The sequence below is a fragment of the Lepisma saccharinum genome, chromosome 23 (assembly GCF_977018435.1).
Source record: "Lepisma saccharinum chromosome 23, izLepSacc3.1, whole genome shotgun sequence".
Lineage (NCBI taxonomy): Eukaryota > Metazoa > Arthropoda > Insecta > Zygentoma > Lepismatidae > Lepisma > Lepisma saccharinum.
This window is the reverse complement of record NC_139251.1, coordinates 12920383-12935075: the sequence shown is the minus strand read 5'-3', so window position 1 is coordinate 12935075 and position 14693 is coordinate 12920383. Positions and strand designations below refer to the sequence as shown.

Genomic DNA, 14693 nt, shown 5'->3' with positions numbered 1-14693 from the left:
CCCTGTATAGCCTTGTGGCTAATACACAGGTGTAGAACAAACATTTTTTTCCCCCACACTTTCCTAGGAACCTCTGGTACACATGGTTGTTCATACATTGTTTAATTGCATACAGTGTCCTCTTCCATTTGCATATTTCGAAGTTTTGTACCGTCCAGCATTCACGAGAAAAAAAAATAGTTGTCATGACTTACGTCTTAAACAACCATTGTATGGAATAGAAAATTCGAGAAATTCATTATTTTATTCAGCTTCAAGTACTGAAGTGCTCCACTGTGATACAAACACACACAAATAAAATTGAGTGTATATGTATTTTTGTTATTTAGAGTCACATTCTTTTATTTTCGCACTTTGGCTAATCATGACAATAAGGATTAAGTGATGATTAGATTAAATAGATGAAAGGTGGCCCGATCAGAAGTTGACCACTTAACAGCCACCGAGCCAAATAAAATTAAAAACACTTATTAACTCGTTGATTCATTTATTTTACATGTTTATACATAACTGATATATAACAAAAAAAAGTAAATTGCAAGTAGGCAAAAATGCATGCATTACAGCCTTGAGAGTATCATGAAGCTCCTTCAACTGCAACTTCTGCTTGCGTTCGTACAAAGAATGGTCCTTCACTCACAAACTCCTGCAACTTGGCAAACTGAACATTGTTGAACACAGAGGAAGCTGTCGGTGATTCCACAAGGGTCCGAGCCACCTCATACTTTGCATCCTTACACAACTTGTTACTTTCTATTGAGCGATCTAGAAGGAATTCAATAAATCCTAAAACAGGAGAAAGTGAAATGAATAAATATTTATGTAACAATGTATGTTCATATAATACTTAAGTTTATTTCACACAAATTTCATGTCAGAGATAACTGAACAGCTTCCAAAAAGAAGCATGCATGGAACTTTGAAAATAAGATGCAGAAGTGCATACAATGGGAGTAGATCCAATAAAAATGCTATATTTTTATGCAGTATGGAGGAATGATTGATAGAAAGGGAATTAAGGAATATGTGAATGATATAGTGCATGGTAGGCCCTAGACAAGAATACTGACCATGAACTCATAGATGGACTCACAACAAAAAATTGAAAAATTAAATTAAAGGCAAGAATTGTCATATGCCTTTTACGTTCCAATATAATAAATACATCTGTCTCAAGGTAAGTGCATGCAGTATATTGAAAGAAACAAAAGTTCATGTTAATAACTTTAAATATACGAGGGGCGTACTACAATAATTTACAGTTTATCTTTTTTCAGGTCCTATGGTCCACCATTCGAGAAGTGAGGACTGGCATATGAAGCTACGAGTCTAGTCTACCAATTGCAGGCAGCAGTGTCCAAAAAGGATTCCCGGTGTTCACACAGCAGCACGTTCCGTACATCATTGTCAGAGGACTATTGGACACAAGGAAAGCGACTATAATGGTCAGTGTTGGACAAGTTGGTTTCTATGGAGACAGGGTGAGACCACAGAAGAGATGTACAGACGAGAGTACGCGGGGTGTGGCAGGACCTCAAACCCCATTTCAGCAATGGCCGTGGTTGATTCCCTACTGGTGTGGGAGCGTGCGTTGTCGTGTTCCAGGAGCACTCCTTTTGCCCATTTTCCTGGTCGTTTTTTCTGAACCCATCTGGCGAACACTTTCCCCATATTAAGGTGATTGTGCACGATTCGCTGCAGGGTGTTTCTGGACAGGCCCGTGGTTACCTCCATTTCAGAAAACTTGATGCACCTGTTCTCAAGAATGACTTGTCAACCCGTGTAATGTTTCTTGGTGTTGTCACAGTCACTTTCCTTACAGAACTTGTCTGTTTTTCTGTTGACGTGCATCCTGTTTTCCAGCCTTCCACCCAATTGTAAACGGTTTTCCGTGAAGGCACATGTTCACCACACACTGCTGCCAATTGTCTGTAAATCTCTGCTGTGGTCACACCCTCTCTCCATAGAAACCAACTTGTCCAACGCTGACCATTATAGTCGCTTTCCATGTTGTCCAATAGTCCACTGACAATGATGTACGGAACGTGCTGCTGTGTGAACACCGGGGATCCTTTGCTGCCTGCAATCTGTAGACTAGACTCGTAGCTTCATATGCCAGTCCTCACTTCTCGAATGGTGGACCATGAGACCTGAAAAAAAAATAAAGTAAATCCTACAAGATGAATGTGGGCATAAGGTCTATTTGTAAAGATTTAGTTTATCAAATGTAGTATGTTACACTTTCTTGTATCTCCGGAAGGAAAATGAAGGAACACTATGGAAGGAGATTTTCAAAAATAGAAACAATACCAGCTGGCAAGCACCTAGCCATGTGTGTGCAATATGCATGAAGTATTCGAACAAGTGTTCTCGGATTACCAGCCAGGTTAAGTCGATGTTGGCTTCCAAAGTTTCGAGTGGATACATTGCTCTCATTATCTCCTATTTTGCATGAAGTATTTTGTTTTGTTTTTTTCAATTCGAGATGCATCTTCCAGAAGGATGGCAGTATGAGGCATTCTATGGGAATGTGGTTATTACACACAGGATGATATGAAAAGTCTGAGCAAAGATTTTGTAATGAAACCAGTAGTACATTTTAAACTTATTTGTCAAATATGATTGATTGATTAATATGGTTTATTTTACTTCGCTTTTTTTATGCTTTTAGCTAATTGCTAAGATAAGGATGACTGATGGTATGATGAAATTCATGAGCACAAAGAACACATGCCCAGGCCAGGTTTTGAATTCGGGACCTCTGGTCTTGTAGTGCACTGTGCTAACCACTCTGCTACGGAGGTTGGCTTTTGAAAATTGAACATTCAACCAAACATACATATGTTTTAAATTACCTGTCATATGATAATGTACTTGTAATTGACTAAAATTACATTCCTGAAAACTAACTTGGTAATAAAGGAACACTGTGTACAACAAAATGCTCACAGTGTGCACCGAGCGTGACTGGGAAAAATGAACCAAATCATGGTGTGCATTTCGAGATGTGTGTAGAAACCATTACAGGATGAGTTGTTGTTGTTGTAGAGTGGTGTTTTAAGTCCACTTTATGCACAGTAAGGCTAATCGGAACTGGACCTACAGTTTAAAGTGGGATCCAAACCACTATGTGCCTCCACTGGGTATCGAACCCGGGACCCCTTGATTACAAGGCAACGACGCTCCCACTGCGCCATCAGGGAAGCCCCCTTACAGGATGAAAAACAAGTTTAATATCGTGAATACCACAAGGACAATGCTTACATGAAGTTTAAGCAGTGCTGTTGGAGGATATATGTTACACACCATATTCACAGATTTGTTTCAGCATAGATTAGCAATACATCAGGTGCAAAGCTTCGGGAATAAAATGTGCACCATTCCTCCCACGTGCTACACACTACGCCTGGGAGATATGCACAAGTGTACCCAATCATACAGTGGTGGAAATTAATATAAAGCAGTTTAAAAAAAAAGAAGTTATTCATTCAAATGAATGTCTCTACCATATTAGTGATGTGTATTGCGTACAATTCTTAGGAATACCATATCACACTAATTGTGTCAGTGTGTAGGTGGCAGCACTGCATAAGACCCAATAAAACATTGCCTGGGTGGAAATTGCTATAAATGTGCAGCTGCTGGACTCTGTGTGCTGTGTTGACATTGGTAGTGGAAGAGAAGTGCATGCAAGCATCGAGTAGTAGCTTGTGCAACATGCTTCGTGGAAAGCGTCTGTCAGGCGACAAGAAAGCAAGGAGATGGGATTCTCCAATTGTCAAATCACTAAGAAATAGGGCGTTCGAGTCTTGTTATTGACAATTTTGTCAAACTGCATGCACAGTATGGGCATAATGGAAAATATGGTCGGACAAGAAAGCTGTCCAAGTACACAAAACAATTGATTTTGTGTAAAACAAAAGTCAATAACATGTTTTCCTCTCAAATCGTAGCTGATATACAGTTACTGGTCACTGCCACGCGAGTGCGACAAATTCTGGCAGGAGAGGATAACTTTGCACTCAAGAAACAAATCAGGAAATCACCTCTAAGCAATGTCCATAAGAAGGCTAGATTACTGGCACAATCTCCGTAAATAAGACCAAGCTCAGATGGGTAGGCATTTTGGTGGGGCAAGCGTTGTGATCTGGGCAGCGTTCTGTGCCAAACATAGCATGGTTGCACACCAGGATGAATCCGGATGCCTACTTGGAGATGCTCGAGGATAAGTTTATTCGGATGTACGAAGAATTTGGTGACAATAATCTATGTTTTCAACAAGATAATGCTACCATTCACATGTCTGCTAAGTCGAAACAGTGATTTCAGGAGAAAGAACTAACAGTTCTGAGTTAGCCCACAAGAAGTCTAGATTTAAACCCCATTGAGAATCTATGGGGGATCCTGGCAAGGCATGTGTATCACAATGGATGGCAGTTTGAGACTGGCTGAGCTGAAAACTGCAATTTGGTCAGAGAGGGCAGCGCTCTGGAAGACATAACACACCCTCATCTAGTCCAAAGAGAATTCCGAGGTTATTAAGAACAATGGTGGTTTCACTAAATACTAGAACTTTGTTGTGCAATGTTTTCTGTCTGCTTTTCATTTGTTTTGTAAAAATACAAAGGTGCCTCTGTAACAATTTCCACACCTAAGAAAATGGTTTTCAGTTTTCATGGGATGTTTACCATGAAAAATTACGAAAATTAATTTGGTATGATTCTGTAAATTGTACTGAATGTCTAACAAAGCTAAGGTAGCAATGTGCATGGAAAACAATAAATAGCATTGTTCTCCCACAACACACTAGTGCCTGTATGTATGTCACTTCAGTCTGAACACTCCCTTAGAAACCTCAATGTTTTCACATCTTATAATTATGAAGATTCCTCTTAGATTGTCAACGATTGTTAAGATGTCCGGAAAGAATGAAGAGAGAAAAGAACTATAAACAGCCCTGCTGAAAATGGACTGAGCTTCACGGGAAACTAAAGTGTTAATTTTTCTGGTGTTAACAACAGTAGTGAGTGAGCATGGAATAACTTCGGAAGGCCATGCAGTTTTCTTTGCGCGGAGTAGGCAAAAAAAAAGTGGTGATGGCATTATGTTGACTTGACAGGTACCTCTCTACAAGCAGCTCTTACCTGTCAGCAGGACTCACCTATACTTTATTTAAGTTACACATCAAGAAGGAGAAGAAGCGGTGTTACTGAGCTGGTGACGTCAAGAGACCAAAGAAAGACCTGAGATATCCATACAAATTTACAGTGAAATCAAACTGATAATTGATTGAATCTGTTTGAGGACGTAACATATAGATTCTGATCTGTATAAATTCTGGCAACGAACAAGGTGTTACCTTCAGCCTTTGAAAACCAGTCCAATAGAGAAAGGTAACGATACCTGTGGGGTCCAAAGGAGCCAGACACGGGTATGTGACAAACTGAATGACAGATCGCGCATTTTGAGAAAAGAAACCTGGAATCGTTAAGTTATGTGACTGTTTTAGTATTCAAAATCCACGAAAACATTTGGGTCCAAGTTGGTCAGCCCGAGAGCTTTATTGAGGACAATGGAAATGAGTACATGGGATCATGATTCTGATTAAACGATAGCATGACCGCCTCAAAGAAATTTTGCCAGCTATTCCAGGGAGTTTCTTCAAGTCGGATCTCAGTTTGCGGAAAGAAAAATGTAGTGAAAGAAAAGTGGGAAAGTGATTATTTTGATGATAATAATAAGAGCTCTCATATTTAGTGATTAAAGCGAAATTAAGTCACCCAAGGGTGTAAGAAAAACTCTATTCAGTTCATTGCAAGAACGAAAGTAGAGATCTCATAAAGAGACTGGCCATTGATTATGGAAGTAAATGTGGTAATATTCAGTTATTTTTTTCAACTCTATTATTATAAGAGTGTGTACCTACTTTCAAAATTTTTATCAATACAATCCAAAGTGCCACTATGAAACCTCATATTAAGTTTAATTTTATAAATCAAGGACAAGCGAAGACTTAGGGACCTTACAGCTTAAACCTTATAGTTTGCCAAGGTGATTTTGTAATAAATGTACGAAAATATATTTTTGTTGTTTCTCAGCTTCACAATTTAAGAGTAGTAATAAAACCTGAAACAATTGTTTCACTGAACGAAAACAACAATGCAAAACCAATGTTTTGTTACAAGATTACCCTGAACATCTTACAAAACGTAAGTAGTGCTTATAATTTTCACAGTACACAAGCACAATTTTTATGCACAAACAACGATTAACCGATTTTTAGCATGCTGCTTTTTAAAAACCTAACTTCAGTTCTGAGAACTGAGATTGTCAAAAAACATAAATATAAAATAAATATGCTTCCTTCTCATCCTACCTGCACAGTTGTTCATTTCCTCTTGTCCCCACTTCTGCTGAGCCACAACTTCCATCACTTGCAATGTTGCCAGGCGAAGTTCAGGAAATGGTTGTCGACCAATTGACATTATAAGATCCATTGAGTCTGGACTCATTTGAGTGAACCAATGTTTTGTAAGCACTTCATTCTCTCTCTCGGTCGGCTAAAGTAACAAAAATAACACAAAGTAAAACAAATATCAAGATATTGATATAACAGCATATGTAGCCTTTGAACTTAAATGGAAATCCATATTTTTATGAGAAATGTGATACAGTTGAGACTGCTTTATACATAACTCAGTTTTGCGTAATTCTGTGTTATATGTAAATTACTGTAGGTCCTGGCAAAATATAATTTAAAAACTTGTCAATTATACCTTTTTTGTACGTAATGCATTTATACATAATTCGTGTTATACATACTAATTTGCATAAAATACAGTTGATTTGTACGTAATCAAGCAACAAAAGTAGCTTCAATTGCTACTGGTCCGCCATGGACAACAGCAACAGAAAGAGGAACATTTACATGCTTGACCAAAAAGTAAAATTTGCACGCGAAGTGGATGCTAATCCACATGAAACTAAAACTGAAATAGTTGCAGTTTAGGCATCAGTTACACCACACTTTGAACAGTTGTTAGTAAAAGAAATGCTATTTTAGACAATTTTTTAAAATTGGATAGTGAAACTATAAAACTATAGAGTCTACTGTAGTATTTCAGTATCATGATGTTCTCTAATAAAGTGGAAAATGTAATGTATTTAAGAATCAAACTTATAGATTCATTAATTTACCACTTTATGACAGAAATAACCTGTATTACGTATATCTTGTTCCTCAGAATAGATACAATTACTGTGTTTTAATAATGATATGGCATGGTATCTAAATCTGATTTGTAAGTAATTCTCAGTTATACGTATTATTTTCTCTCACCTTGGCATACGTGTAACTCAGGTGCAACTGAAATACCACTTATGATGTACTTATTATACTGTCATATACTTCTACGAGGGCTACTATTTATATTTTGAGCCTTGGTGCGATTTGACGTTTGCACGGAATCGTCTGGCATTATTGACCATAACGTACTTCAAATGTTTTGTCAATAGCTTCATTTGTGTTGTTTATGTTGCCTTGGAGATTGCGCGACAACAATAAAATGGAATTAACTCGTAAACAGTTTCGTGCGATGATTTTTTTACGATTTTCGACGTGGATTATCAAGACAAGAGTGCATCGATCAACTTACTTCCACATTTGGCGATGAAGCCCCATCCTTTGCCACTGTGAAACGCTGGTATAACGAATTTAATCGTGGCCGCCATTCGCTCACCGACGAGATTCGCGAAGATCGTCCAAAATCAGTTGTTGTTCAAGAAAACATTGATGCTGTGCAAAACCTAATACTGCAAGATCGTCACGTGACATACTGTGAGATTGAGGCAACCATAGGCATTAGTTCCACCAGCATATATAAAACATTACATGATCATTTAGCTGTGAGAAAGGTATGTTCTCGTTGGATCCCACACAAAGAATTGAAATGATGTACCTCTATAAGATTTACCAGCTAAATAATAATTAAATTTGACAAAAACTCAAAAAGACGTTCGCATCAATTGGTGCAAACAAATGCTCAATAAATACAATCGTGGTGCTTCAAAAGACGTATATAAGATTGTAACAGGTGAAGAATCATGGATATATGCATATGAGCCGGAACGTAAACAGCAGTCGACTGTATGGGTGTTTCAAGATGAACCCAATCCAACAAAAGTTGTTCGCACTCGAAGCACATCGAAACAAATGGTCACCTGTTTTTTCGGGAAAACTGGTCATGTGGCAACTGTGCCTTTAGAGGAACGTAGAACGGTCAACTCTGAATGGTACACAACAATTTGTTTGCCAGAGGTCTTCAGTCAAATACGGAAAACAAACAAACGACGTGGGATCATTCTTCATCAAGACAATGCCAGCTGTCACACATCTCGTCTAACAACCGACTTTATGAACAGTCAAAAATCAAATTGATGGGTCATCCGCCATACAGTCCTGATTTGGCATTCAATGACTTCTTCTTGTTCCCGAATGTCAAGAATAAATTGTGTGGACAACGATTTTTGTCGGCGGAAGATGCTGTTGATGCGTTCAAAAACAATATTATGGAGGTGTCTCAAGAAGATTGGAAAAACTGCTTTGACAAATGGTTCGAACGAATGCAAAAGTGTATTGACCATAAAGGAGAATACTTCGAAAAACAATAAAGCAGTTTTCAATGCCAAATTCCTGTTTTTTCATTGTTAGGCTCAAAATATAAATAGTGATCCTCGTAATGTGATATCATCATTCTCAGATATGTTCTTCAGTCATACTGAAACACTGCACATAAAGGAGAAAGACATTACAGTAAATACACAATCTACTATTTAAAGATATGAGTGGGACCTTTGAAGATCTTTATATTCTCGAACTCTTGCATTATGCAGAAAAGTATTGCCACCTAATTTCTTATGTGGTGCCATTGAACACTCTGTATTTGCATTCATGTATTTATTCATGACCATTATAATGTATTACGTTCAACTGATTAGTTATCTGGAAAACAAATAGCTGTCAGTATGAAAATTTCTTCCATTGTAAAACAAGAATAAGTAATGTACAATAAATTATAATTGAATGGGTGAATACATGTTTTTAAAACGGAGAATAATAAATGTAAAGATGCATCTTGTACTCAAAAATTAAACCTCCAAACATCTGAATCACACATGTTATTCTGCATATCCAACAACCTTGTAGTTTTCACATGAGTTATTAGATGAGATCAACTTCCAACTTCATTACAAATATCACTTTCGGCTAGAGAGTAGGATAGCAGGGTGGCCACACTAGGACCATGATAAAATTCCAGTATAATTCCCGGTTTTCAAGGTGGAAATTCAATGGTATACAAGCAGATGTCTACATCAACGTATTACGAATCTCACCATTAACACATATGCACACACAAATATATTAACAATATAAAGGGTCTGTGTCATTCCAATGTACCCAAAATTTCTAAATCAATTCAATTAAACACATATAATTAAAATATTTAATTTAAAGTACGGAGTTTACATTTTCAATTTCACATATTCAGACTCGAAATACATCTTCAAACACAAGTGACGGATGTTACGGGATACACAAATCTACAAAAATCTGTTCATTGTACAATAACTTCAAACTCAAATTTGTCTATTCAACTTTAGAATATCTTATCTTGCAATAATCTTTTGTCTGTCAGATAGACTGTTCTGCAAAAGACACTAAAAAATTAAATGGATTGAGAGAATTCTGTTTGATTATCCCCACAGCATTCTTTTCCTTCCTCGATAAAAATAAAACTTATACTGTGAAAAACTTGCCTCGGAGCATTTATAAATACGTATAAATTCAATGGGACTTGGATTAATAAAAGCTGACATTTTTCACGTTTACGGAGAAAACGTCACTTAGAATTCACACAGAATTCCCAGAATTCCCAGTGAGTAGTCACCCTGGAAAGGTCTTTCTCGTGTTAGCCCCTTTGATTATTACAACTAATTCACTTTTTTTTTTTTTCATAAAATTGGCTGATTGTCTACTCAGTGATAAATAACTACACATTATGCACATTTTGTTATTACTTTACAATACATACAAGTAAATAACATGCAACCATTACAATGTCACATTTTAGTTAAAAAGATAATTCCAATACAATCTTCAAACCTTGCATTCCAGAAGTCACGGCGATGAATGGTGCGCAAGCATATTTATTTATCCAGGCTGTCTCTCAAGGATGCCACCTACCTTATACTGGCTGGGAAGAAGGGTTTTGCCCAGACAGGACAAGATAAGTAGCATCTTCAAGATGATGTACACACAGAAAGTCAAGGAGCCCCCTTTCATCTTCATAGTAGTTTTACACATTACAAGCACATCTTATAACTTATAAATGTCCTATTACAATAATAATAAAATACATCATTCACAAACTCTATTAACATTTACAGTACCTGCAAAAAGAAGAGGAACAAAAGCATGGTGTGACATATATGTGCTACTTGCACATTATACACTACTGAATGACGAGCAGCTTGCTGGAAGATTGATTGAATTGTTGTTTTAAGTCCACTTTATGCAAAGAACTGCTAATCAGGACTGGAACTACAGCTTAACATTAACAGTCTCTAGTTCTGGGTATGTGGTATTATGTGCCATTTATCAATGATTGTTTTGTCAACACCCTCCATCTGGATAGCTGAGTTTCTAACCTTCCTCTTTTACAGCACAATTTTGTTTTCAGTGTTAGATAGCTCTGCGATTTGCTGGGGGAGGGGGGGGGGTTCGTTGAAGCCCCTTGCTGCCTTGAGTCCATGCATGACTATAGGCATACCTATTTTTTACTGAAAATCCGGTGTGTCGTTCCATGCCCAACTAACGAAGTGTGCCTTTTTATAGTTTTATAGAGAATCTCAATTGTTGCACGAAAAGATCTAATCGTAATAATTGAGGGTTTGGCATCTCAGAACTTTAATCAAATATATTTTAAGAACCCAGTCTCGGCACCTGTTAAAGTGGGATCCAAATCACGTGTGCCTCCACTGAGCTTGCTGGAAAAGGCTTTACATTTCAGCATTATAATTATCGGAAGCGCAGCTCAAAACTCTACAAGAACTACTTACAAAATATAGAGAGAGGGAAAACATATGAAAGTCATGATGTGACATCCAAAATAGTCTGATTTTAATTGTATTGTGAGCTGTTCTGGGATGAACCTAATCAAATTATGTAGACATCTGCAACGGGGTGACCCACCAATCAGGCCTTGTTTGATGCTTGAAACACTATTTCCAGAGAAACCCTGCACAAGCTTCTTCAATGAATGGCAAGGTTGTTTTAATCTGGCAAGACAAGGGGATGATAAATAGATGACAAGAAATGGAATAAAAAGAAGACAAGTGAAAGTGGACATTTTTTAGTTTTTCTTGTATGTACACATTGCTTGCATTGTAGAATTATTTTCCTGTAGTTTACGGTTATTACAAGCATAAGAAAACAGTTTTTTTGTGACGTTTCAGGAGAACACACACTCCTTTCATCATTTATTTTCATTTTGACTAAAGATACAGTTATAACAATGGTTAGTATTTTTTTAAACAAAAATAATCCCTTATATAATGGATGTTGTCAATGTTACATTGTTGTAATATAGCAACTTAACTGTGAAAAGAAGCAGTCTGTTTTATTATTATTTCAATTTTTTTTCTTTTTAAAATATGAATCCAAAATATCATCAAGTAATTCAAATTCATCATTGTTTTCACAGTCTCTTGATGTTTTCTGTTACATAAAATTTTAAAGATGGTGGCGTACTCCATTTGTGAAAAAGAAAACTCCATACTGGATCTATGTTACCCTTTTCATTATTTAATTTATTCCAGTGTTCTTCTGCAATGAAGGAAGCTTCCCAGACATTCGACTCTGTGTTTCCCGTTAATCTTTTTAAAACCCTTCTCTTTTTAATCAAATGCTTCTCTTCGATGATATGAGTTGACAAACCTGTTCTTGGGTTTAGATTTATAATGTCCAAATCGTGTTCGTGCCATCTTATTGCCATTTTCCTTGCTGTTTGTCCCACATAATCCTTTGAACATGAAGAACTTATATTATATATTCCTGTGGTTTCCCCATCTGGTAGAGAGTTTCTCATTTTGACTTCATTAAATGTACATTCCAAACTTGTTAGTGATTTAAAAACAATTTTAAAATTAAAACTTCTAAAAAGTTTTGCAATTTTATGTGAGAATCCCTTGTGGAATGGAATGCACACAAATTTCTTTTCAACAGATTTTTCATCTTTTTCTGTATTTCTCAAAAAACAAGTCGCAAGAAAACTAAAGGAAAAGAGAAATACAGACAAAGATGAAAAATCTGTTGAAAAGAAATTTGTGTGCATTCCATTCCACAAGGGATTCTCACATAAAATTGCAAAACTTTTTAGAAGTTTTAATTTTAAAATTGTTTTTAAATCACTAACAAGTTTGGAATGTACATTTAATGAAGTCAAAATGAGAAACTCTCTACCAGATGGGGAAACCACAGGAATATATAATATAAGTTCTTCATGTTCAAAGGATTATGTGGGACAAACAGCAAGGAAAATGGCAATAAGATGGCACGAACACGATTTGGACATTATAAATCTAAACCCAAGAACAGGTTTGTCAACTCATATCATCGAAGAGAAGCATTTGATTAAAAAGAGAAGGGTTTTAAAAAGATTAACGGGAAACACAGAGTCGAATGTCTGGGAAGCTTCCTTCATTGCAGAAGAACACTGGAATAAATTAAATAATGAAAATGGTAACATAAATCCAGTATGGAGTTTTCTTTTTCACAAATGGAGTAAGCCACCATCTTTAAAATTTTATGTAACAGAAAACATCAAGAGACTGTGAAAACAATGATGAATTTGAATTACCTGATGATATTTTGGATTCATAATTTAAAAAGAAAAAAAATTGAAATAAAAATAAAACAGACTGCTTCTTTTCACAGTTAAGTTGCTATATTACAACAATGTAACATTGACAACATCCATTATATAAGGGATTATTTTTGTTTAAAAAAATACTAACCATTGTTATAACTGTATCTTTAGTCAAAATGAAAATAAATGTCTGATGAAGGGAGCATGTGTTCTCCTGAAATGTCACAGAGAAAAACTGTTTTCTTATGCTTGTAATAACCGTAAACTACAGGAAAATAAGACATTTTTTATTATATACATTTTGAAGTGACACTCTTACAGTACTTTTCGACATAGTACATAGACTTAAAATTGTAAAAAATTAAATTTTTAATAATATAAGGCACTACACGAGCAACATAAAATACAGTACGTTTACATTGACATTAATTGGAAAACAACACAAAATGTGTTTTCATTTTCGGGTTCCAAAACAACGAATAACAAAATTTTGTTTTAAGTGTTCGAACGTGAATTTTCTTCTGTTGTCTCTAGATGGATTTATATTGACTAAAACTGCGTTCAATATAGCAAGAAGTAATGGGAGCGTATTTCAAATTCACAATGTCTGCTGGAGATAATGTTGTCCAAATACGAGGGTCACTCTGAAAGTTTTGAGAATCGACAACAATAAGCCAATGAAACATGCTGCTGGTGTTTCTATATTTAGATTCGAATTTCAATAGCAAACTCTGCAAGTTTCCACTTGCTCCAACAATGGGCTGAGTCAACATAATAGTTTACACAGCAGCAGTTGAGGTTTCTTTTTGAGCAAGGATGGATCTGAAACGAGAGCATTTCCTTGCTATGATATTTTATGACTTCAAAGTTGGTTTAGGCAAGAGTGAGTATCGTGAAAGATTGCACCGTGCATTTGGGGATCTTTGCCCTTCACAAGCCACCATCTATCGATGGTTTGCAGAATTTAAGAGGGAAAGGGACTCCCTTGAAGATGAAGATCGTTCAGGATGGCCTACAACAGCCACATCAGATGAAAATGTGGCGAAAGTTAAACAAATGTTGAGCGAAGATCAACATTGTACATATGTGCAGAATCAGACAAGCCTAAATATTGGATCGGCAGCAGTTAGACAGATCCTGGATGAAAAACTTCAAGTCAGGAAGATTTGCAGTCGCTGGATCCCCCACAACCTCACAAATGAGCAGAAAAGGACATGAGTGGATTGGTGCCAGGAAATGTCGGACAAATTCAGTGGAGGAAGATCAAAAAACATTTTTAGCATCAAAACAGGTGATGAAAGCTGGATATACCAATATAACCCTGAAATGAAGCGGCAGTCATCAGTCTGGGTCTTCCCTGGGGAGAATCCTCCAACAAAGTGAAGAGATCAAGAAGTGTTGGCAAAAATATGATCTGTTCTTTTTTCTCTGCTAGTGGGCACATTGTGACAGTTCCACTTGAAGAACAAAAAACAGTCACTGTCAGATGGTACACGACAAAATGTCTGCCCAAAGTGTTCGATGTGTTGAGGAGGAACCATCCAAAAACAGGCCTGCGTGGAATCATGCTGCATCATGACAATGCCTCTGCTCACACCGCAAGGAAGACAACAGATTTTCTGAACGAGTCAAAACATTACACCATCCCCCTTAGAGCCCAGATCTGACCCCATGTGATTTTTTTTCTTTTTCCTAAAGTGAAATAAAACATTCGTGGTCGTCGATTTGATCACCTGAAGCTGCAGTTGCTGCACATGAACACCATCT

The 14693-nt window shown here is 36.7% G+C and overlaps 1 protein-coding gene across 2 annotated transcripts in view; it reads right to left on the bottom strand.

Annotated features, from left to right (window-relative positions):
• Positions 1–473: 473 nt before the first annotated feature.
• The window catches only part of LOC145977842 (26S proteasome non-ATPase regulatory subunit 5), a 66652-nt gene continuing 52432 nt past the window's right edge, over positions 474–14693 (bottom strand). For both annotated transcript variants that reach the window (XM_083110165.1, XM_083110164.1), the window contains exons 7-8: positions 6377–6560; positions 474–786 (exon numbers count right to left, since the gene is read on the bottom strand). In XM_083110165.1, the coding sequence (XP_082966291.1) occupies positions 578–786; positions 6377–6560 (393 nt within the window). In that variant the 3' untranslated portion in view covers positions 474–577. The remainder of the gene's footprint in view (positions 787–6376; positions 6561–14693) is intronic.